Source organism: Rhamphochromis sp. 'chilingali' (genome assembly GCF_963969265.1).
Source record: "Rhamphochromis sp. 'chilingali' genome assembly, chromosome: 2".
NCBI lineage: Eukaryota > Metazoa > Chordata > Actinopteri > Cichliformes > Cichlidae > Rhamphochromis > Rhamphochromis sp. 'chilingali'.
The window spans coordinates 2,046,845-2,069,641 of record NC_137930.1 but is presented as its reverse complement, the minus strand read 5'-3'; the positions used below and the strand labels follow the sequence as shown (position 1 = coordinate 2,069,641).

At 46.1% G+C, this 22,797-nt stretch overlaps 2 protein-coding genes across 2 annotated transcripts in view; one reads left to right on the top strand and one right to left on the bottom strand.

Moving 5' to 3' along the window:
- immp2l (inner mitochondrial membrane peptidase subunit 2) overlaps positions 1 to 22,797 on the bottom strand; it is a 202,566-nt gene that overhangs the window by 44,345 nt on the left and 135,424 nt on the right. The gene's annotated exons all lie outside the window — the stretch shown is intronic.
- On the top strand, positions 3,653 to 21,740 carry LOC308391711 (leucine-rich repeat neuronal protein 3-like). The gene is made up of 2 exons (XM_080874408.1): positions 3,653 to 3,868; positions 18,971 to 21,740. The coding sequence occupies exon 2, from the start codon at positions 19,335 to 19,337 to the stop codon at positions 21,435 to 21,437; it is 2,103 nt and encodes a 700-aa protein (XP_080730534.1). The 5' UTR covers positions 3,653 to 3,868; positions 18,971 to 19,334; the 3' UTR covers positions 21,438 to 21,740.

Below are 22,797 nucleotides of genomic sequence, written 5' to 3'. Positions count from 1 at the left end.
GTCCCAAAGCAGTGAGGCGGGGCAAACCCTCAGGACAGCAGCGCTGAATGAACACGATTATTGTAATGTATGAAAGATCTCTTTCCTCTGATTTAAGTCTTATTAACAGCGTCTCCTGGATTGTGTGTTTATCTTCAGCTAAACTGAGGCAGTGAACATGTGGCGGTGATGAACAGCGTGCAGGCAGCAGTTCACCGCACTTTCATTTTACCTTAGAGGACAAAGGCGCCTCCCACTAACCTGTTCACACACAGACTGTAACTAAAGATGGACACAGCCACTGTGATGTCACATGTTGGTTACAGAAGCACGAGCTTGAAGCCCAAACGTCATCTTTGTGTTTTGAAGCGAGTGGTGGATCTGACAAAACCAAAACTTCGTCTTTTTTTAGCTCTAATATTGAAAATAATAAAATAATCATGTTGTATTCAGTAACTGAGACCATAAACTCATGAGCTGTGTTAACTGAGGTCAGAGATCAAAACAGCAGTAGGCTCATTTTCCTCTACACTTCTATACAACATGCCGTCCTCCTGAAACACACGAGTCGCCCCCTGCTGGTCACTAGAAAGCCTGTCTGTTTAAGACACTTTCATTAGCTTCACCTTGCAGACCCAGAAGCTGTGTCCATGTCCTTTTTAGAGGTCCAGTCTCTATTTGCACGCAGACGTGAATGAATGTTACAGACTGTATTTATTTTTCAAGAAAAGTCCCCCACAAGCATCTGAGAAATGGAGTTTCCAAAAAATGATAAATCTCATACAAAGTCTTAGAGCAAACGTTTGTAGCTGAACCTGCTGATTCATAACATGTTTTTATGTTTAAAGTTTGGAGAGATCATTTAATTTGAAAGTGTTCTTACACCAACTATGTGGCAAAAAAATAGTACAATCAATGAATGAACTGGATATTCTTGGTGTTATTCAATAACAGCAAAGGATGGAAATCAAAATAAAACTCATTTTAAAAAATGCAATTCTGCAACAGTACCAAATATAGAGCATGTAAAGACCTCTCTGCCCAAAGCGGTCAGAGCAGATGGCCCCGCCCCTCCCTGAGCCTGGTTCTGCCGGAGGTTTCTTCCTGTTAAAAGGGAGTTTTTCCTTCCCACTGTCGCCAAAGTGCTGCTCATAGAGGGTCATATGATTGTTGGGTTTTTCTCTGTATGTATTATTGGAGGGTCGACCTTACAATATAAAGCACCTTGTGGCGACTGTTGTTGTGATTTGGCGCTGTGCAAATAACACTGAATTGAATTAAATAACTGTTTGTTGGAAATGAGCCGTGCAGGTGAAATGTTTTGCATGATCGATTTAAACGGGTAGTCGGACCACCATGTGGCACCGATGCCAAGTCTCTAGCAGTTTATGAGTTACGTCATTTGCATCTAAGCATTTAGTAACCTTCGTGTCCTTTGGACATGGAAGAGGGAAAGGTTTACTATAAAGATGACCACTTATTAACTTTTTGCACAGCTGTGATCCTCAACCCTTTAAGGTGGAGCCAAACGGTGCAGGTGAAATGCACACTGCAGCATGACTGACAAACTGGATCTCCTCAACATTTCCAGGCCACATTTAAAGAATCTTGTGAAACACGAGTCCTCGAACCAAATCGCTTTCCCCACATCTCTGCAGTCGTTTGTCTGGAGCTGCTGAACTTTCAGATGTGGATTGGTTGCGACTAGGGCTGGGCGATATGACCCAAAATTCATATCTCGATATTTTTTAGCTGGATGGCGATATAAGATATATATCTCGATATATTTTTTTTAAGCCATAAAGTAAGAACAAAAAGAGAGTTCTTAGTCAAAGCTGTGTCCCAGATGTCACACAGGCACTTTTATTAACATAGAGCAGATGTACATAAAATTTACTCAAAAATAAATTATGAGCATTTATTAAATAATAATGCTCCATAAATAAAAGAAAACAATGTTGTTTTTGTGCATAACAAAAAGCTCACAATTGTGCAGTCAAAATGTAAACTAAAAGACGCTGAGCACAATAACAAAGACAGATTTCACAGCTGCTCTGTTCCCAAGTTTTACTGTGTGACTGACAGCCTGGAGTTTGAAATCCGCTTCGCAACCACGTCTCTTAACAGGTGCCATTTATGGTCCTTATACACAGTAGGGTAATATTACGTTGAAGCACAGTACGTATCACTCCGCGAGGCTCAGCCGTAATGCTCCGACAATCCATCAAGCGGTGCAGCACCGTAGCTTACCAAAGTCGTACTAAAACATTTTTTGACAGATTGCTGAGTGCTGTGTTTCACATAAAATCGGTTCGCGGCCATCAAGCACAACCAGAATTCATACATAAGGCGCGCTGTCAACTTTTGAGAAAATGAAAGGATTTTAGTCCGTGCAGCACCTCTGGGCTGCATGGCGTTAGCGTGGTTAGCTCGTTAGCGTGGTTAGCTAGCTAACACGTTGACGCCGTCCAGCCCCACGCACGGGGCGATGCGCAGTAACTCGTTAACGGAGATTTGCCGTGTCCATCTTGTCGCTTCCTGCAGGTGAAGCGATGGGGGAGGAGGGGGAGTTGTGTTCAGTGAAGGAGAGGCGAGGCCGAGTAACGTTGCGTAAAGACGAAAGTGGACGAAAGAGAGGCAAACTTGCGGCTCCGCAAGTATAATTATAACGTAACATAGACTATATCGATATAAAGGATATGGTCACATCTTATATCTCGTATGAAAATATATCGATATTTTTAAAAAACTCGATATATCGCCCAGCTCTAGTTGCGACTGTGAGGGATGTCTGGGCATTTTCGCTCCACCTGTGATGGATGGACAGGTTGTATTCAATAAGAGTTGAAATGTTTAATGAGGCCATAAGATCATCAGGCCCCAGATCGACTGAGCTGAGGTTCGACTTTTATGCAGTCAGACTTCTTTGTGCAATCGGAGGAGTCGCCCCCTGCTGGTCATAAGAAAGAATGCAGGTGTAAAGCACCTCTAGAGAAGCTAAACTCTTCAGACTTGGTGCAATGCCCATCTTTTATATACAGTCTGTGAATTACCCTCGCCTGTGCCTGTTGGACCTTTGTGACTTGCACTATGACCCCTCCCAGGCAGGCTGTTCCTCCTCTGGTCTCTACTTTTCATCATCTTCCATCTTTTTCTCCTCCTCACCAGCTCACCCTGTCGTCCATCCTTCTCTTCCACAGATTCTGTCTCTAATTCCTCCTACCCACCCACTCCACCCCAAACCCCCTTTCCATCACCACCTCCTCTCCGTTGCCGTGGGGATACAGGGGATCATGACTGACAGGCAGCTTGCTAAACCAATCAGATTCATCCACAGCTTCAAAGGCGAACACTCATTGGCAGTTCCCAGGGGAGCTGGAGTGTGTGTGTGTGTGTGTGTGTGTGTGTGTGTGTGTGTGTGTGTGTGTGTGTGTGTGTGTGTGTGTGCGCATTCATGGAGTGTGTGTGTAATAGAGTGATGGATGATCTCCTCTCCAACAGCAGAGGAGAGGAAGGATCACTCATTCTCAGTGTCTCTCTGTTGCTCTCTCTCTATTTAATTCCTGATCTCTCTCTCTCTCTCTCTCTCTCTCTCTGTATGAGTGTCTCTCGCTCGCCCCCCCTCCCTCCTCTCTCCACATCTCTGTCGCTGTGGAGAGCCAAAGAGAGAAGACGTTTGTTCTTGGAGATGCTCGAGGAAAACAAGAAAATAGCTGCTTCTGCTGGATGTTAAAATGCAGCACTGCATGCCTTAAATAAAACACACACACACACACTGACACACACACACTCCGCGGCGCTGCAACCATGCCAGGAATACCTGCCGTCCATCTGCTGTCCATCTGCGCGGTGCACGGGATGTGATGGATGCAGCTCCTACTTTCTGTTGGTGAGTGTTTGATTGCTGTGTGTGGTTTTTCGGGAATGTGTCCGTGTACTCGTGTGATTGTGTGTTTGTGTGTGTGCGTTGTCAGGACTGCGGTAGTCCTTGAGCGCTGTGGCGACTCAGCCTGCGGTTCTGACAGCTGAGGGGAGTAGGAAAACAGGGCTGGGGGATTTTTTTCTCTCTCGTTCCGGAGGGGTGCGAGGACGCCTCGTCACTTTAGTCGCTATTCGCGTTTTGTCACTTTGGTGTCTTGCAGTGGAGCGTGAGGGGACACGGTGTTGTCAGTGTCACTCCACAGGTTCATCCCTGAAGTCAGAGAAAGGCAGAGTGTGCAACAAGCCTGGATAAAGGGAAGGGCGGGTGCGGGGGAGCTTTGTGTCTTTTCATAGTGACGAGAAGCAGGAAAGACTCGTGATAACACGCGAAAGCTACAACCGTCCCCTCAGGAAACCGAGCCGCCGGGACACTTCCCAATGAGGCGAAAGCGTCCCGGGCTTCGTCGGCTCTCGTCAGAGCCGCCGTGGACTGGCGGCCGATGCCAGCGTGCGGTGTGGCGACGTGAGTCAGGAGAGAAAGAGGGGTCACAGGATTGGCTGTGGGGTGATCTCCACCACCGCCTGCCTAATTTGCCAGAACCTCAGCCCCTCTCTGCCTCCCTCCTTCCTCCGTCCTCACTCCCGCTGTATTTAAGCCTCCTTCATAATAAGCAGCAGTGCACGGAGGCGTCTTTAAGTGCTCAGACTGAAATCAGCACTTCTCCCCCCTGCCCGGCTAAACAGGGGTCAAGTACGCCGAAGCTCAGTTTCCTCACGTCAACATGCAGCAGCGTCAGGCTCGGAGCGTCGGCCGTGGACACTTTAAAGACGCAGCCCTCTCCGGAGCTCCAAGACTGATACGTCAACGTTCATCCTCAATTTTCATGGCGTGATTTCTCAGAGGGTTCGCAGCACATTTGGACTGATTAGACTGCATGAGCAAAATAGCCTATTATTTTGATTTAATTGACAATAACAGTGCTAAGTCACTTTGGAATAATCCTCCTAATTAAATAATGACAGCAGGTCTTTTAAACCGGAGACTCCGTCCCTGTGTGAGGAGGAGGAGGAGGACAAACACAAGCACGTTTGGACCCATTTATCACAATCACATGTTTTAAGGGAGCCACGCAGCTCAGAGTTAATTATTCTGTGGGGACTTATTGCACTCTTATCATTACGGGAATCCCCAGCTTCACAGCACAAACTACATGTTGTCTTCTCTCTTTTCCTGATGGGATAAAGTCCCATCCTCTCATTCTCTGAAAGCACCGACAGTTAATCTGGATTTTAGGCATTAACATTCAGTTTGTCCATCAAACATGCAAATTGATCACAGACTCATTAGGAATCATAATTATTACTTTAAATACGCTTAAGTCTAACCAGTAACAAAAGGATAATTACGAAGTGCTGAACTCTATATCCATGTGTTTAAACGACATCTCACAGAAACAATAAAAAACCTTCCAGTAAACCGGGTCACAATAATGATAAACATCATCTAAGCTTTCACGTATCCAGAGCTGCAGCTTAAACCGAGCTCCATCTAGTGGACGGCGCGCACGTACTTAAAATGCGTATTTAAGACTTCACGTGTGGGAATGAACAGCATGAAACCGTTACACAGCAACTCAGTTTCCTGCAGGTTGAACGACCCATGCAACTCCAGTTGAGCGGTTACACAGCGCACATACGAACACTCATTATCTACATTTGCACCACTTTGCCGATTGGCTTGCTGGAAATGTGCTGTTCTTTGGCTCCAGCTCCGCAGGACCGTGTTCATTTAGAAAAAAGAACAAAAAGAAGCAAAATTTAAAAGGTGCCAAAAACTGCAGTTCTTCTAACGGCCACCAGAGGCTAAAGCAGTGAATCACATTACTGCACGAGAACGTCACTGTTCTATTATTAGTGTTTTATTTAAATCAATAAATAAAGAGAAAGTCCCACACGGGCGTCCAGGAGACCTTCAAGAAGAAGTTTAGATGTTTTGTAGATAACGGGGCTACATTTGGTCAAAGCTTGCTGGGGGGCGTGGCTTCTTTGGCTTACAGGTGTACAGCTGCTAGCTGCTAGGGTTGACCTCGGCTAGCTCCTGAACTGGACGCCTTGACCGCATTTGTGCTGTTGGAGCCTTTTAATGACATCATGTGACCAATAATGTGGCTACTATGAGGTTATGATCAAATGATACCAAATATGGTCACCTGGAGCTCTAAAACGCCAACATGGCCGCGGCTAAAACTGCGACAGTGAGACGTCTAAAACCCGTGGGGGACATCCCGGTTCTCAGGTCTCTGGTGATTGTCAAAGTGGAGTCTGCTGCCCACTAGAGCTCCCTCATGTTACTACATGTGTTTGGGGTCGATAAATCAAATATTTTCTGCTGTTTCATAATATAATTAATATTTATAAAAACATATGTAGGCTCAAAAAAAGTCACAACTAATACAATAAAGCCCCCGAACTGAAATTAAAGCTTCCTGCTGGTGTCAAAAGGAAAGCTGTTAACGAGAAAATCAACATAAATCACAGAGAAGAAAACACTTCATCTTAGTTTGGTGTGTTAATCAGAGCTGTGATTAAAGGTCTGAGTGGGCCACGGCCGCTCGGCGTAATTCTACACTCAGCTGCTTCTTTTGTTTTTGGCAGAATTAAATTCAGCTGGAAGAAAAAGTTGAAAGTTAAGCTGCTGCTTGTTTTCTTCTATGCATTTCTTTGCATTTCAACGTGTCTGGCAGATATTAGCATCTTTCTCAGGTGTAGGAGAGTAGCGTTTGCTGCAGCTCTGCCTGAAACTTTGTATGAGATTCATCATTTTTTGGAAACTCCATTTCTCAGATCGATGCTTGAGGGGGACTTTTCCCGAAAACAAATGCAGTCTGTAACAAATGGTGATAGAAACTCATTTGTCACATGAATCACGATGTATTCTTGGCCCTCTCTCATTGTGGCCGTGTTCATAAATGGATTTGGGCCTCTTATACTATCTATACTAAACCACTTGTGCAGTACGCAGCGCCGCCAGGAAAATCAACATGTCTGCATCGGTTAATACATCAGGATATTGCTGCGGAATAAAACTTGCCCAACACAAATCAGCGCTAATCATGTTTGCTTGATTCTTCTCCCCATGCTGGAAATCGGGCTCATTGTTTGGAGGTTGTTTCAAAAATGAAGCGCTGAGCTGAACAGAAACGGAGACACTGTGGTGCTGAGAGCGGACAATAAAGCGAAGTTTCCTCGTACGCGTTCACGCCGAGAGACAAAACACAATGAGGGGGAGATGTTTCCGAGAGACGTAATCTCCTCTGCCGAGCCTCCCGTCGACGACGAGATGCCAAAAAATTACTTTAGAGTCGTTTTGTCTTTACTGGTGATATTCCAGAATTCTCCTCAGGGAAACAAAGCAGCATCACTGTGGCTTCCCGGCCCATCGTTGTCAAAGACTCACTCCAGCATCAAACGTGAAGTAAGCTGCTGCTGAAGCTGGAGCCCGTTCACATCTGCTGATTCTGCGCTTCAAAGTCGAGGCCAGAGCAGGCGAGGAGGTCAGGGCGGTGGACGGGGTGTAATCAGCACTCAGAGCATCTCAGGTAGATGAAGATGACCCGCGACCTTCAGCTACCTGACACGTTAAAGCATGCACACATCATTTCCTGGCTTCATTATTACTTCATAGCTCACTAATGACCAAGATGAGCACATATGCTGTTACAGAATGAGTATTTCTGCACATGTAGACACACCAGTCTTTATGCATCAGCTGGGGAAGTTTCATGGTGATGTTAGTTGATGGATTTTCACCACTAACATGTGTTTTGCAATAAAAATGTCTGTAATTTACAACCATAACGTTAGAGGCCACAAATCTCCACTTCAGCACCGCTGACACCCACCAAACTTTTCACTTTTATTCCGGGCTCGAGGGAATCATAAATCACACAGATCTGCGGAGCGTTTCACTCCTGAAACACGGGAAAATTGCCCGACGTCTTCTTGAGAACATTTTCTGATTTATTAAATAATAAAAAGGATCAGCGTGTAAAATGTTTGACGGAAACGTGTCACCATAACCGAAACTAATTTTTCCCACGTGGGGAGGTGAACGATAAGGTCCACGTGATTTCCTCCTGTCGGCATTCTGGAGGTTTAAACGTTTGTTCCTACATCGCTCCGAGCCTGACTCAGACAGACGCATGGAGGAAATGGACTTCATGGATTTCATGAAATGATCAAAATACCCAGAAGCCCCTCTGTAAAAACCTTTGACTCCAAATCAAAAGGAATTTCGAACCCGGCTTTATCCATCGTTCAGATTTCTGAGCTGGAAAAGTTCAACGTGTCACATAAATGGAGAAAACCATAGTTTCCAGTTTTATTCCTGGTTGTGTTCTGGAGGTTTGGACTGAGAGGTTTGCTCATCTATCATTCATCTAGCACCGCCTGATTTATTGACTGATTTTATTCCTAAAATACTGAAAAAATGATATGAATCCAAACAATTCCAGTGGGAAAGATTATTCCCACGTGAAGACAGTCACCAGTATTCCCGGGACTGGACGTCCCAGCAAATGTACCCCAAACCCAGGAGCGTGCACAAGCCTCGGTCAGCGTGGCAGAGGTTAAAGTTCACGGCAGGGCGATTAGAACAGGTTCTGCTGTGACAGCGTTTGCGAGTAGAATCAACAGTTTCACGCCGCTCGCCAACATTCTGCTTTAGTATTTGCTCGATCTTCCCGGGCATCCGCAGCCCACGGCCCTGCCCACCATCCGCCAGCATCGAGCCACACATGAAACAGTCTGAAATGTAGTGCAGCACCATCAGCTTTGTATCTAGCGACCTGTCAGAGTCGATATAAGAACCCATCTGCTGCTGCCTCCTCCGCACTGAACACACAGGAGATGGTTAGCTTTACACATGTACCGTCGTCAGCTGACAAACAGAGGTCAGGCTGTTAACCCGCCTGTGTTTACGTGCTCCACATGCATGTGACTGTGAGGGTAATTAACAGCAAGACTGGCTGCTGATTAAAGAGAGAAGTGCGACTCGTGGGAGTGGAGGCTAAATGTGAATTCTAATGTTGGTGATGCTAACGAGGAGCGTGTGCAGAAGGAGGGGGAGCGGATAAATGGGCGGACGAGCCTCGCTTGGGATGGGTTTAATCGTAAATCAATGGCAAACGGAGGGAGGAGAGAAAGAAGGGAGGGAACGGGGGATTTAATGCGGGAATTCGGATCTTATCTGGATGTTTTGGCGACGTCGTCTTCCCCGTCTCGTGCCAATAACACCCACAGAAATCAATTAAAGTAAAAAGAGGAAATACAGGAAACCGGTACACACTGTTCTGCTCGTGTCTCGCTGTCTGCTGCTAACCCGAGCTGCTGATAATGAGTCGGGTCGATCGGAGCGAAGCTGCAGGCTGATCGAAAACGAGTCTTCTGATCCAAACGACGAAGTTTCATTCAGTTTTCAGTCTTTTACAGAATCCTCTTACAGGACCGATCAAGTTTTCAGGATAGCAGAGAGTGCTACTGCACATTTCCTACGACAAAAAGGTTTTATGCAACTAAGAATTTCCAGAATTTCTGTACAGATTTGAGGACTTTTATAAATCTTTAGAAGAGAAAAACAAGTGTGGGAGTATTAATACCGCTGCAGCCGGAGCTAAAGGACAGTGCACTAACATGTCTGTAAAAACACAGTCCAAGGATTCAACTGAAGGAATTTTCAGTGTGAATTTATTTCACCGTATTTTTTAACTGGGCAACAAATGTTACCATTTCTGTTTATGGAAATGACAAAAAGCATAATTAAAATGGATCATGTAGTGACATTTAGTTTTGTTTCTCTAATCGAGTCGCTCTTGTTCCCACGTAAGAAACTAAACTTTGGGAATCATATTGCTGTGCGGCAGGTGGCGTTTGGACTCCGGAGATGGGGAGTGAACTCCAAACTCAGCTTTACTTCCGGGAAAAAAAACAAAACACACGGGGAGACAATTAACCCAATCAGTCAGAGCGAGAAGTTAAAGTAGAGACAAAACACAGGAAGCAGCCGCTGTGAGGATAAACCAAATAAACTCAGAAACATGACAATAATTAACAGAAAGGCTCTAAATGATCCCCAAAGTCCAGAACTCTGACAGTCTGCTGCTTTTTGAGGTCGTTTCTCTGTCACTGTTAGGACCATCCTTAATTTGATATAAATCAATGTGAATTGCACAGGATTACCACAGCGCTGACTCATGTCAGGTAAAGAAAAAAAGATGAAGCGACGCCGCTGTATGTGTCACATTACCCTAATAACGGTCTCGGGTTTGAATGACTGTCCCGTGCATGAAGGCAACAGAATACAGGCATTCAGACTTTGTTTTAAGACATCCACGAAGCTCAAGAGACTAAATGTGTGCAGAAGTACACACTCCAGCTTTTTATGCAGTTGTTTTAAGGATTTCAGAGCTTCTCTTGCTAAAGTTTTTATTTTTATTGCATTAGTAGCTCCACCATTGGTCACTCGCTGCTGGATGGAGTTTCCTTCTTTCTTTCTTTCTTTCTTTCTTTCTTTCTTTCTTTCTTTCTTTCTTTCTTTCTTTCTTTCTTTCTTTCTTTCTTCAAAGCACAGATCACAAAGCAGGGGCTGATGTCATGACGTCCTTCCAGTAACTTTTCTGTCCTAGATGCTGGAAATTCATAAATTTGCACCGGACTGTCCTGTATCGCTGGAGTTGTGACAATACCTTCCTCTTCAGGACTTTTGATGAGGACATTATTATTATCTTTGTATATAAAAGATGGCTCTCACACGCTTTCAGGCCTTAATGGCAGCATTTGCCTCTCTGTGGCTGTAAACAGGATTATTTCTGCTGGACATCAGAGTTTATGGGGACTGTCACTGTTGGAGCCTCTAGTGGACATTAGAGGTACTGCATTTTCTGGCACTTAAGGGCTTCTTTTTTTGCTTGCTGTTTGTTAGATTTGAGAAAAGATGATGGTTTTAGGTTAAAAACATGTTGATAATACCAGCAAACCCTATCAGAGTGTATAAGGTAGTACTGGAGACAAGCAAGCCAAGAGCAGTGCTGCTACTGTTAGCATTATTTTCATCTGGCTGATTAACAGCACTTAAAATGTCTCAAGGAACAAGACAATAATAATATACAATGCCTTAAAAAACAACGTTGGTCTAATGAATCCTAACCACATAGAACAGCTCCACACCTCCCAGCTACACCAGTTAATCCATCACTTAACAGATGGGCCCGAATATGACCGGCCACTTCCTGTCAACACCATTTAATGTCTGAAATTGCTGAACCAGAGGAGACCAAACAGAGATTTCTTTGCAGAGGGAAGATCAAGAAAAACAGAGCTATCCCAGAACAAACAGCACAGATGGAAGATCCAACACAGCAACCTGAGTCTGTGTGCGCCCGTGTATACAGTGTGTGCTGCTTTTATATACGTCCAGATTGCAGCCGGCCTCACCATCACATAGAGACGTAACTACGCAGTAGGATCAGCAGCTTTTTAAATAGACGTTCTATTATTAACGATCTTAAGGTTTATTAGAACAGGAGCCGCTCGGCAGAAAGCACAGGAAAAAACATCGCTTTTACTACACGAAGCACGGAGTGTTTTATTTCCCAGAAACAAAATCCGTCTTCAAAGGTGAACTCTGGTGCCACGAGAAACAGCTTTTCCTGCTGTAATCATTCGTCACGTGTCTCTGGACAGCTCGCCTCTCAAAGATGCTTTTATTGAAAGTCGAGTCCTTTCTTTGAGTGATTCACAGTGCAAAAAGAGTAGGGTGAGGAAAGGACGATTAGCCAATCACCTGCCTGGGATGACAATGGGGTGGCTCTCAGGCGAGGTGAGTGCTGTGACGGTGGAGACATGGATGCACTTTTCCAGCATGTTCAGGTGCTACCTCTTTAGCTCTGAGGATTTGAAACCCCTGGTTTTGTTTTCGGGTACAAATCGTCTAAAGGAGGAAAATGCCAACAGCATAGTCATGGTCATGGTGTGCATTGGCAGAACGTTCCAGAGACCTCGGCTGGAAACAGTCCTGGAGGTTCTCCTTGGTTAGCATTTCCACATCGTTTCTGCTGCTGTGATCAAATCTACCACAACCGACTATGGACTAAGCAGAAGTCCTGAAAGATCCATAAAGACTCATCCAGGATCAACTGTCCTCAAAACTGATGAGTGTTTCCCTCCCTGAAATTCTCGCTGCACTCTGTACATCTTGAAGTTTCTCGGGAAACTTTACGAACTTGTCGTCTTTAGTTTTTTGCCTCTAAATGCAGCAGGTTCATCTCCGGCTCGTTGGCTTTGGTGTCAGGCAGTGAAAGGAGGGGTGACGGCTTGAACCCCAGAGAGCTCCCTGAGTGTGTTTGTGAGTCGTCCTTTAGTCTTAGTCCTAGACATCGAGCTAACATGTCAGGTCTCATACAACTGTTCATCAAATGTGCAGAATCTCCACCAGCGTAAATTTCTCCACTCTAACGCAACAAAAAATGAGAAGGCTCCACCTTCTGTCCCTTTGCAGCGTTGCAGTCATTGTATCTCTAAATCAAACTCATCGTATTTGGCCCAGAAATGCTGGAATACTGCTGGTGAGTCTGGAGGTGTGGAAGACCAGAGGCGCCCACCAGAGGGCAGTGGCTCAAACAGTTGGTGGGCAGGGTGTGAGGGGTCACCTGTCATGGCCCTGGTTTACCTGAGACAGGAGGATGTGGTGATGGCCTCCAGGGGGGCACAGCCAGTGTTTTGGGTGGTGTTAATGACCCTCTGTGCAGCCTTCCTGCTCTCAGTCGTGGCCCCTGAGTACAAACATCAGGCAGGAGGAGAGCACGCTCTCCACCGAGGAGCTGTAGAAGGCCAGCAGCAGGTCCTGGTCCAGGTTACTCTTCCTCAGGAGACGGAGGAAGTGCAGCAGCTGCTGGGCCTTCGTTACCGGGGTGATGGTGTTGTGACATCAGCACTTGTTACTTTGTCTGATTTGAAAAATGGCTGACTCGACGAGGACCGGGTCTGCGACCACGCGCACTGAGCCGCCGTCTCCAAAGCCACATTGGTGCATGGAGACGGCGTTAAAGTGGCAACGAGACGCAGTCTGCTATCAATTTATGAAGTGGGTATAACATGAAATCTGTTTGTGATAATACGACGATTAACTGTGATAAATCAGCAGAAATCATAAATCTGTCACCGTCTGCTTACACCGAGGCCGAGGTCTGCTGCATGAGATGTCCTTGAAAGGAAAAAGCAGATGAGCTTATTTCACGGGGTTTTCTTACACTGCAGTAGTTTTCTCCCTCCCACGGGGAGGTCAGAGGTCAGCAAACACAGAGCCGGTGGGTGTTCAGCATTTTGCTTAAAGGCATTTGTGTTAGCCCAGGGTCTCAAGGACAGACGCCTGCAGAGTGGAGACAAAGCGGCTGACTGAAAACACAGCAGCTAATAAAGATGAGAGAGAATCTGACGGTGATTATCTGTCTGCAGGGAGGAGAGTTATTTATGTGCAATCTATAGAAAAGAAAGGCCGGGTGCATCGGTGCCGTGAATAAAAGTGTTAATTAGAAACTTGAAAGCAAACAGTTTATTCTGCAAACACAGACTCATTTATATGATTGTGCACCTCGTGTTTTGGACACTTTCACAGCAACATTTATTCGAAGAACGAGTCAGCGCTTGTTTATTTGTCCTATTTATTCTCACTGCTCGCTCCACTCTGTTCACATTTGTCATGCTTATGTTCAGATGTCCACGCTTCACGTTCTCATCAGCGAGGCGGCCATCGTGACCGTGCAAAAGTAACGGCTCCCTAAACCTAAAAACTGGATGTGCCGCTGTTGGCAGCAACATCTGCAATCAGGCGTTTGTGAAAACCGATGCTGTGACGCAGCTGCAGCTCCATGCATCGTTCACATGTCTGTTTCACTGTGAGGAAGTGTCTGCAGATCCTGAGCAGTAAGAATTTACTGTTGCAGCAGTAACAGAAATTTAATATCCCAAAATATCTGCATGGCAACAACAGCATAGCCTGTTAGCTAACATTAGATGATGACGAGCTCCTTTTCTGTCTGTTTCAGGCCAAGTCCAAAAACGCAGCCTTGTCTGTGCATGCGGTCCACACGTACACGCCGTTAAAGTTTACATGAGATGAATTTCAACAAAGGCGGATAGAGGCTATCTGCAGGTTTTACACACTTCCATGTAGACACGCAGTTACTGTCGCTCCACTTAGAAAGACTGATTCTACGCGCCATCTTTGTTTACTCTTTCCCTCCCAGGCTCCTAGGCTTCTGATTGGCCAATTTCTACACGGTTAGAATCATATCGCCACCTGTTGCTTTGGCATGTTCTTCTTATTTTTGGACTTTCCTAGAGTAGCTTTGCACGAGTTACATTTCCAAAAATGTATTTTTCATCTTGTACTGGGCTTTGATGCGGTTCATCCACCACCTTAAATACTTTTTCAGACGTTTGATTTTCTGCCGTTTGTTGGTTGGTTTACGCTACACAGAGGAAAAAGAGTGGCTGGAGGCTGCAACACAACCGTGTGCAATGAACCCCTTTAAAGTAGACATTGTGGCTTTAATGCTTCAGCGACTGGGTCCAGGAACACAGGAACAGGTGGTAAGCTGCTATCTTCTGACTGATTGCAACATTTAAGCTAAACTGTCAGCAATCGGTGGCAGACTGTTTGGAGACAGGTTGCCTCTCAGCAGGCAACCTTGTGCATTCGTGTTGCCAGGAAGTTGCACGTCAACCTCTGGGTGAGCAGTTTGTCACCATCACCACTACGATCAGGTTCCACCAGCAGAAACAAATTCAGTGTAATCAGTGGGCTGTCAGTTTGTTTTTTGCTTTCACATCTATCTCCAAAGATGTAATTAAGACATTTCCAGGAGCAGCAGCTCAGAGGAGGGTGTTAGCAGCGAGCTGCGGATAGCCGTGTGTATCAGCGAGTCCTGAATAAAACATGGGGAACTGGGACCACTTTATGAAACGTCTGCCACATTAGGACGGAGGAGCCCTAAGAGCTGTGGCCCCTGGCTTCTCCCCCCGCTGTATAAGAAATGCATAAATATTTCACATTCGAGCTGCTTTAATCCATTCGCCAAATGTCAATACTCAGCACTTAAAAAAAGTGGCCAGGCCTGCAGTCCCACCGGGTTAAACAGAGCAGCTCCCACGTCTGTATGCAGGTCGTATAATGCATTACTAAATACTTTTATCAACAGTGGGAGGGTCTTTCTCCCTAAGTGCTGCCCTGGCAAAGAGTGAGCCGGAATAGGTCCTGCAGCCGGATCGCGCCGTGCGCTCAGCAGCAATCGCTTCTATTCCCGGCAAAGAAAAGTAATGGGGAGAGTACAATCTCTAATTTCTGAGGTCGTGACATTTCTGTGCAGCGGGCAGTGATCCTGCACGTCAGCTAAACATGTTGGAGAAACTGCGAAAGGCCCGTCGCAGCAGAAAACTCCTCTTTAATGAAAGATTCAACCCGGGACGAGAAACATTAGTCGTGCCATTAACTGTGTAGAGCTACAGGTGACTGAATTTATCAATACAGCAGTTACACTCGTCCACAAAAAGATTCTTTATTCCAGAATTCAAAGGAAGAATTTCCTTTATTTACCAAAGACGTCGAATATTAAAAACAAGTATCTCACAAAGGTTTGGTGAACCTCTGAGTTTATATGCACGTATGATTAGTGACAACAATATCAAACTATTATGAAACTGACCTAAATAACAATCGTGTCCCCGCACATGGTTTCTCTTTCCAGTATAAATCCACCTCCCAGTTATTTCTGCACTGGCAGCACTTGGTAGGGTGGTTCAGACCAAGGTTACTGTGGTTAACAAATGATTTGGGGAATTTGGAAAACTAAAATAAAACAGAAATGCAGAGGAAATATTGTTAATTTAGTAGCAGTCTTAGCTCATGAGACAGATGGTTTTATTGAGACTGTGAGTCACTAAAAGTTTGATTCATTTCCCTAAATTTACCTGGTGGAAATTACAAATAAAATCAGCATCAAAATGCAGATTTTAGTGATGTTTTCATTTATTAATATACCAAAACTACGCAAACCTGCCCTGTGTGAGAAAGTCAGGGCTCTGAAAACACTGAAAAACTTATTTTTATTTGCTCTGGGCATTTTTGTCTGATATGATAAGTGCGACAACTATGCAAAAAAGAAAGTAGGAAGGGGTCAAATACTTTGTACAGCATTTATACTGTATATGTACTGTGTATGTATATGTACTGTGTATGTACAGTGATCCAGTGGTGATGGTGAAGCTTCAGACTGTTATAAACACTCAGGTTCAATCACTCTGTACTGGGCGTCTCTACGATTATCACCGTGTGCCAAAACTAAACTGAACTGAACACAAACACCAGCTGTGGAGAAAAAATAGATTTGAAAGAATAAAACTGTGAAATTCTACTGTGAGCTTAAACAAATCAAAGTGAAGCAAACAAACAATATCCTGTTTTAGTCTTTGTCCATACTTTAAATCTGAAAACTGAAAACGTCTCTGGAGGCTCTGCTTCAGATGGTTACTGAGACAACCAATCAAGCTGGCTTCAAAGGGGGCGGGGCTGAAACAATAAACCCACAGATCAAGAAGGATTACTTTAAACAGCGATTGGTGCAAGTGTGTAAGTGAGCAGGCCTTCACACTTTAACAGCAGTGAAATTAGTGACGCCTTAAACACGTGACTGCATAAAGAGTGGACAGTGAATCTCCATCACTTCCTCTTTCAATAAAAACTAAAACAATCACGGCGTTTAAACTGTCACATGATGAAAAGCGGCACCACTCTGATCTCCATTTGATGTAACTGTGTTTGTGCAGGAAGGGGAAATGAAAGAAGCCCCTGCGGGCTTTTAGAGTTAAGTAATAAGAGGGAAATGAGTGTGCGAGCACTGCCGAGGTAAACAGGAGAAATTAAATCAGCGTACGGCGGCGTCTCCCGAGAGCGCGCTCTCCAGCCGAAAGAGAAAACATCCACTATTAAACCGTCCGTTTAACATTCCTACCACGCTTGCTTCATTAGCAGAGAGCTCGGTTCTGTCGTTACCTAAATACTATACACGACGCTGTTGTTTCTGTGTCTGTGAAGAGGCATTTACATAATCCTGTAAGGTTAGATACAGCACAGCAGCTCGCTGTCTGGGCGATGGACGCCCGCGAGCGCTTTAATGAGCGGAGACAAGCGAGGAATGATCGCAGTTTGAAGTGAGCCTCGTAAGGCAGACGGTCCAAATATAAGTGTCCAATACAGCCTAATTACACGTTGAATGAACGTGCTTGATCGGCACATTCATTCGTTCCAACGTTGTCAGCTCAGCCGAGCGAGCTGCTGCACACAGACGGATGCAGGCAGAGAAGCTCCACCCTGATGGCTGCACGGGAACACTTCCCTGCTTCATCTGTCAGTAACATTCAGGATTATTAAAGTCATGATTTGAATTTTCAGATTAGTTTTCATTCATGTTTGACAACATAAACAGTCACTCTGCACCAGTGCCTTCTCCTGCTGAACTGAAGTGGGAGCTTTGAGTTTAAGTTAACTTTTGTTTTCATACAAAGTAACTTCGATACGATTATGTCAGCGTTTGGCCCCGACGCCTCTACGTCACCGGCTCCCAGTGCAGGCCCCGTGTGGGCTGTGAAGGTACTGCAAGTGGTCGTTTATGACTTTAAAAAATAACATTACCGTAAAATATGTACCTATTTATTTGACCTGCTTTACATCTGGTCTTTTGGTTGCCTCCCACTAGGCTTTGCAATTTTGGAAAACATTCAATCCTCAAGACACTATATAGTGAAATGTGGTGAGAAAATCCCAACAATCAATCCAAGCCAGCGACCCCCAGTGAACAAGCACTTTGGCGACAGTGGAACAGAAAAACTCTCTTTTAACAGGATGAAACCTCGGGCAGCACCAGGCTCAGGGAGGGGCGGGGCCATCTGACAGGATGTAGATGGAAAATTTTTGACCACGTCTCTGTTTTTGCAGCTTTTTGGATTTGGGAATTTAAACAAACAATAATAAAAAACAAACAAACAATAGTTTTAATAAAAACGGGTGTATGTTAACATCAGCCCCAGACATGCAGATGTAACAGAATTTAGTGTTTAGTTTAGAAACTTGATTTTTAGGAGACATCAAAGCCATCGTGCAGAACAGTACTTAAGGTTTCTAAAAGAGCACACGATAAAGAAACGAGGAATGAGAATAAGTGACAGAGCAACGTTCAGTTCTGCAAACCTGAACGCACAGAGCGCCACAAACAAGCTAATATATGCATGAAGTGCCATAGCTCGTCCTCATCAGCAGCCGGCTGCTCGAGCTCACGCTGACAGCTTCATCTACTGTTGTACACTCGACTGTGGCTTCTGCACTCAAGGTCACAAATTAATCAAAGCATCAATACGTGCAGTCGACATAGGCAAAGCTCGCTGCAGACCTGTCACCTGTACCGACAACGTTGATTCAGCGTCTCATGAATTAGGCAGAAAGCGGCGCAGGCAAGCTTGCACGACAGATAGTTGTGGTGGGTCTACAACACCTCGAGGTTGTGCGCATCAGCTGCGGCTGCTGTGTTTTTGTGTGTGGGTGATTTGATAAGTGTGCGCAGCTGCATTGTTCACAGCAGAGGAGCGGTTCAGGGGGCGGCGAGAATCTGTTAATTACAACACAGGGGAAAGAAGCGAGGACTTGTTTTGCCTCTTGAATTAACATTTTTAAGCATCATCTCAGAGCTCCATGTTTGACAGAAAATTAAAAACTTCATCCTGTCTGCCTTTCACCCTTCAGCTGTGGAAATGTGCTCATTCAAACTTATCCAAAAATATACATAATAACAGCGGTCGGGTCACCTCACTGAAAGTTGGGGTTTGTCTAATAGCCACCCACGTTACTGCATCTTAACAGAGAAACTGTGATGTAACTCTGAAGTAGTAATCCCAGGCAATGTTTCTCAACATTCCCCAACAGCAGCGTCTTATATCGGTCTCTCTTTCTCTCCCGTCTCCCCAGATGGAAACTGCCACCAGTGACAGCGACGGAGGATAATAATGATGGAAGGCAGAGTGATTCGTCCCCAGCCAGAGCCTCAGCACTCCTCCACCGCCCTTCTGCTTCTCAGCGCCGCTCCCTGAAGGACGCGTCGACCTTGACACATCACAGCGTGCGAGACAACCTGACACACACCGAGCTGAAAGGTTGCCTCTCATTGCCAAGAGTGGGAAGACAACGGGGCCAAAGCTTCGGGGACCAGGCGTCAGCAGAAATCCGCTCTGTCTTGCTGGAGTAACAAATGAGCTTTTATTTGTGAAGTTAACACCGCTAACAGCTGACTCCATAAGGGCCAATTACTGGCTGAAGGGAATACGGGGCCAAGATGAAGGAGGCAGCAGTTGTGGCTTGTTTGCTGGCTGAGCTGTGTCTCGCTGCTTTTGTTCTGGCCTCCGAGGGGGCCGCTCGTTGCCCCGCGTTGTGTCGATGCGAGATACGACCCTGGTTCTCTCCCAGCTCTATTTACGCCGAGGCTACCACCGTGGACTGTAATGACTTGGGCCTGTCGGCGCTACCGCAGGGACTCCCCTCAGAAACACAGGTGCTGCTACTGCAGACGAACAACATTGTTAATGTGGAGAAAAGTTTGGATTACTTGGCCAACATCACTGAAATTGACTTGTCCCAGAATAACATTTCCTCGGTGAGCGATGTTCGTCTGGGGTCTCTCCCCCAGCTGCTGTCACTCCACATGGAGGAGAACTGGGTTCAGGAGCTTTCTGACAGCTGCCTCGCTTCCCTCCCAAACCTCCAGGAGTTCTACATCAACCACAACCTGATTTTCTCCATTAGCTCCCGGGCTTTTCAGGGCCTGGGCAGGCTGCTGAGGCTCCATCTCAATTCCAATCGACTGACAAGCATCGACAGCGAGTGGTTCAGGCCTCTCCCCAATCTGGAGATATTGATGCTGGGAGAAAATCCCATCCTTCACCTGTCAGACATGAACTTTAAGCCCTTGGCAAACCTCCGAAGCCTTGTGCTCGCCAGGATGAATTTGACTGAAATTCCTGATGACACTCTGGTCGGGCTCGACAATTTGGAGAGCATCTCATTTTTTGACAACCTGCTTAATCGAGTACCCCGAGCAGCTCTGACAAGAGTTCAGAACCTGAAGTTTCTGGATTTGAATAAGAATCCGATTGAGAGAATCCAGAGAGGTGATTTTATGGACATGCTGCACCTCAAAGAGCTCGGCATCAACAGCATGCCTCAGCTGGTCTCCATCGACAGTTTCGCCTTGAACAACCTGCCAGAACTGACAAAAATCGAGGCCACAAACAATCCCAGGCTGTCCTACATCCACCCTCGGGCCTTCCACAAGCTCCCCAGACTGGAGACTCTGATGCTCAACAGCAACTCCCTGAGCGGCCTTCATCGCAGTACCGTGGAGTCACTGCCCAACCTGCGAGAGGTGAGCCTGCACAGCAACCCGATCCGCTGTGACTGTGTCATCCGCTGGGTCAACACGAACAGAACCACCGTTCGCTTCATGGAGCCTGACTCGCTGTTCTGCGTGGAACCTCCAGAGTACCAAGGGCAGCACGTCCGAAAGGTGCACTTCAGGGAGATGACGGAGATCTGCCTTCCCCTGATCTCACCCGGGAGCCTCCCAGATCGAGTTGAGATCAGCAAAGAGAGCTCAGTGTCACTGCATTGTCGGGCGTTTGGAGAACCAGAGCCCGAGATCTACTGGGTGACACCGTCGGGTGTCAGGGTCATACCTGGCAGCATTTCCAATAAGTACTACATGCACCCAGAGGGAACCTTCGACATCTACGATGCCACGGAGCAGGAGGCTGGCTCTTACACCTGCGTCGCCCACAATCTCGTCGGGGCAGACCTAAAGTCTGTGCTCGTTTCAGTGAACGGATACACTGCCCTGCCTTCGAAACAACTTTTACATGTATATATCATGTCTGTCCAGTCCTATTCTGTCATTGTGTCGTGGGAAAGCACAGGCTCTTTGCTTTCACAACTAAACTGGTCCATTTTAGCAGAGGGCCGCCGCCTCTCGATGCCATTTACAGCCAGGCTTCCTGCTGATGTCAAAGAGTATCACATCAAGCAGCTGCAGCCGTCCACTCGCTACCAGGTTTGTGTTGAGGTGGTGTCAGCGCAGCCTGGATACAGCAGGGACTGCGTCAATGTGACCACAAAGGAGACGGCAGTCCCGAGGGAGACGACCCACAAATGGGACGTTGTGGCGATGGCTGCTTGTGCTGCGTGTTTTATCGTGGTCGCTGTGGCTTGCTCTGTCGTCTACACGTCCCTGCACAGCCAGGTGTTTTACAGGAAATTAATGGCCGACCAAGCCGAAGCGCTGCTGATTGCCAGCACTCGTTCCTCGTCTTCTTCTTTCCTTGAGTTTGGTGCGTCTGGGATCAAGGTGACGGCAACTGTAATAGACTTAACGGATGACTCTGTGTAAGACGCGTCCTTGTATGTAACAGCGCTCTGGGATTAAGCGAGGATGCAGAGTGAGGGACACTGGACAGTTTACGAACCCTCCTTCCACGAGCGGACTTCAGCAGCGGATAAATCATACTCCTGCGTAACTGGCTAAAAACTATTTTCTATCTGAAATCGTGTCATTATAGCTTAATCAGGCAGATATCGCGACTGTAATCCACACGGCTACTGGTCATTCATGCAGTGCAGCCAGACTAAAGCACAGCACAGGAACTCTTCTCGTCTTAAATACCTTGTCGAAGCAGCTTTGACGTCTGCAGAAAGCATTTTCTTTGCCGTGTTACATTAAGCAAAGATAGTTTATAATGGCAGAGAGAAACTTGTTAGCCTAGTGTACAATAAACCTGATTATAATGTAAACAATTTTATGAAGAAATACATTTTTCATTAAACCTGTGTAGTGTCATAACTCCAATCTTTCTCTTGAAATTTAGACCAAAAAAAAACAAAGCATGTGTGCGCTGGCACGAAATAATTCAAACACCACTTTGTGTGGATGACGTTTGTGTAGTTTGTGTGTGAGGTCTGCAGGAGACAAACACAATTACAGGGATCGCCCTTCAAGGCAGACACTTTAACGCTGTTAGGGAAATGCAATGCAATCTCAACAGCACGACAAGAGAGATGGTTTGTTTGTGCGTAAGCATGTGTGTGTGCACCTTAATGACTGTGTGTGTAAAGTGCGAGGGCATTGGCAAACCCACTGACTTTGAATTGCATTATATTCTCTTTCATTAAAAATCCAATATGGATTCCCAGAACAAACCTCGGCGCGGTGATGAATCGGCGTCATGCACAAATTGATAGGAGGCATTTATCAGCGGGACTCAGTCATAGATCAACCGAGTTTCAGCGCCTTGGACAGGGCTTTTAGAGCGCGCCCATTTGTCACCGCCACAGGAGCTAAAATATGACCCATTAGAGGCAGGTAGTGAGTAGGTCAGCAAGAACGTGGCGCCCATGCCGGCCCGTTCCCGGCACGACCCTGGAGAGATACCGCCGCCGTCGCAGGAACAGCTCAGCAACTATCGGGCTCGTTTGTAAAGTGCTCAATGCTGACTGCAGAGGAGGGGCGAGATTAGGCACCCTGGATAAAGTAGTTTCAGTCCTAAACAGGACGAAGGGGAGGACGGGCAGTGCTCTTTAAACCAGATCTGGGTTTGCACAACAAGTTTAATTTCATGCACACCTGCACAGTTTGCGCTACTCGATGACACTTTTGGTTGCAATAAGCACCCTTTACTACGGTTTGCCTCTGAGGCATTCTCACAAAGTCCACGCGGTGCACCTGCCTCTGGCTCAGCTCCAGCACTCTTCAG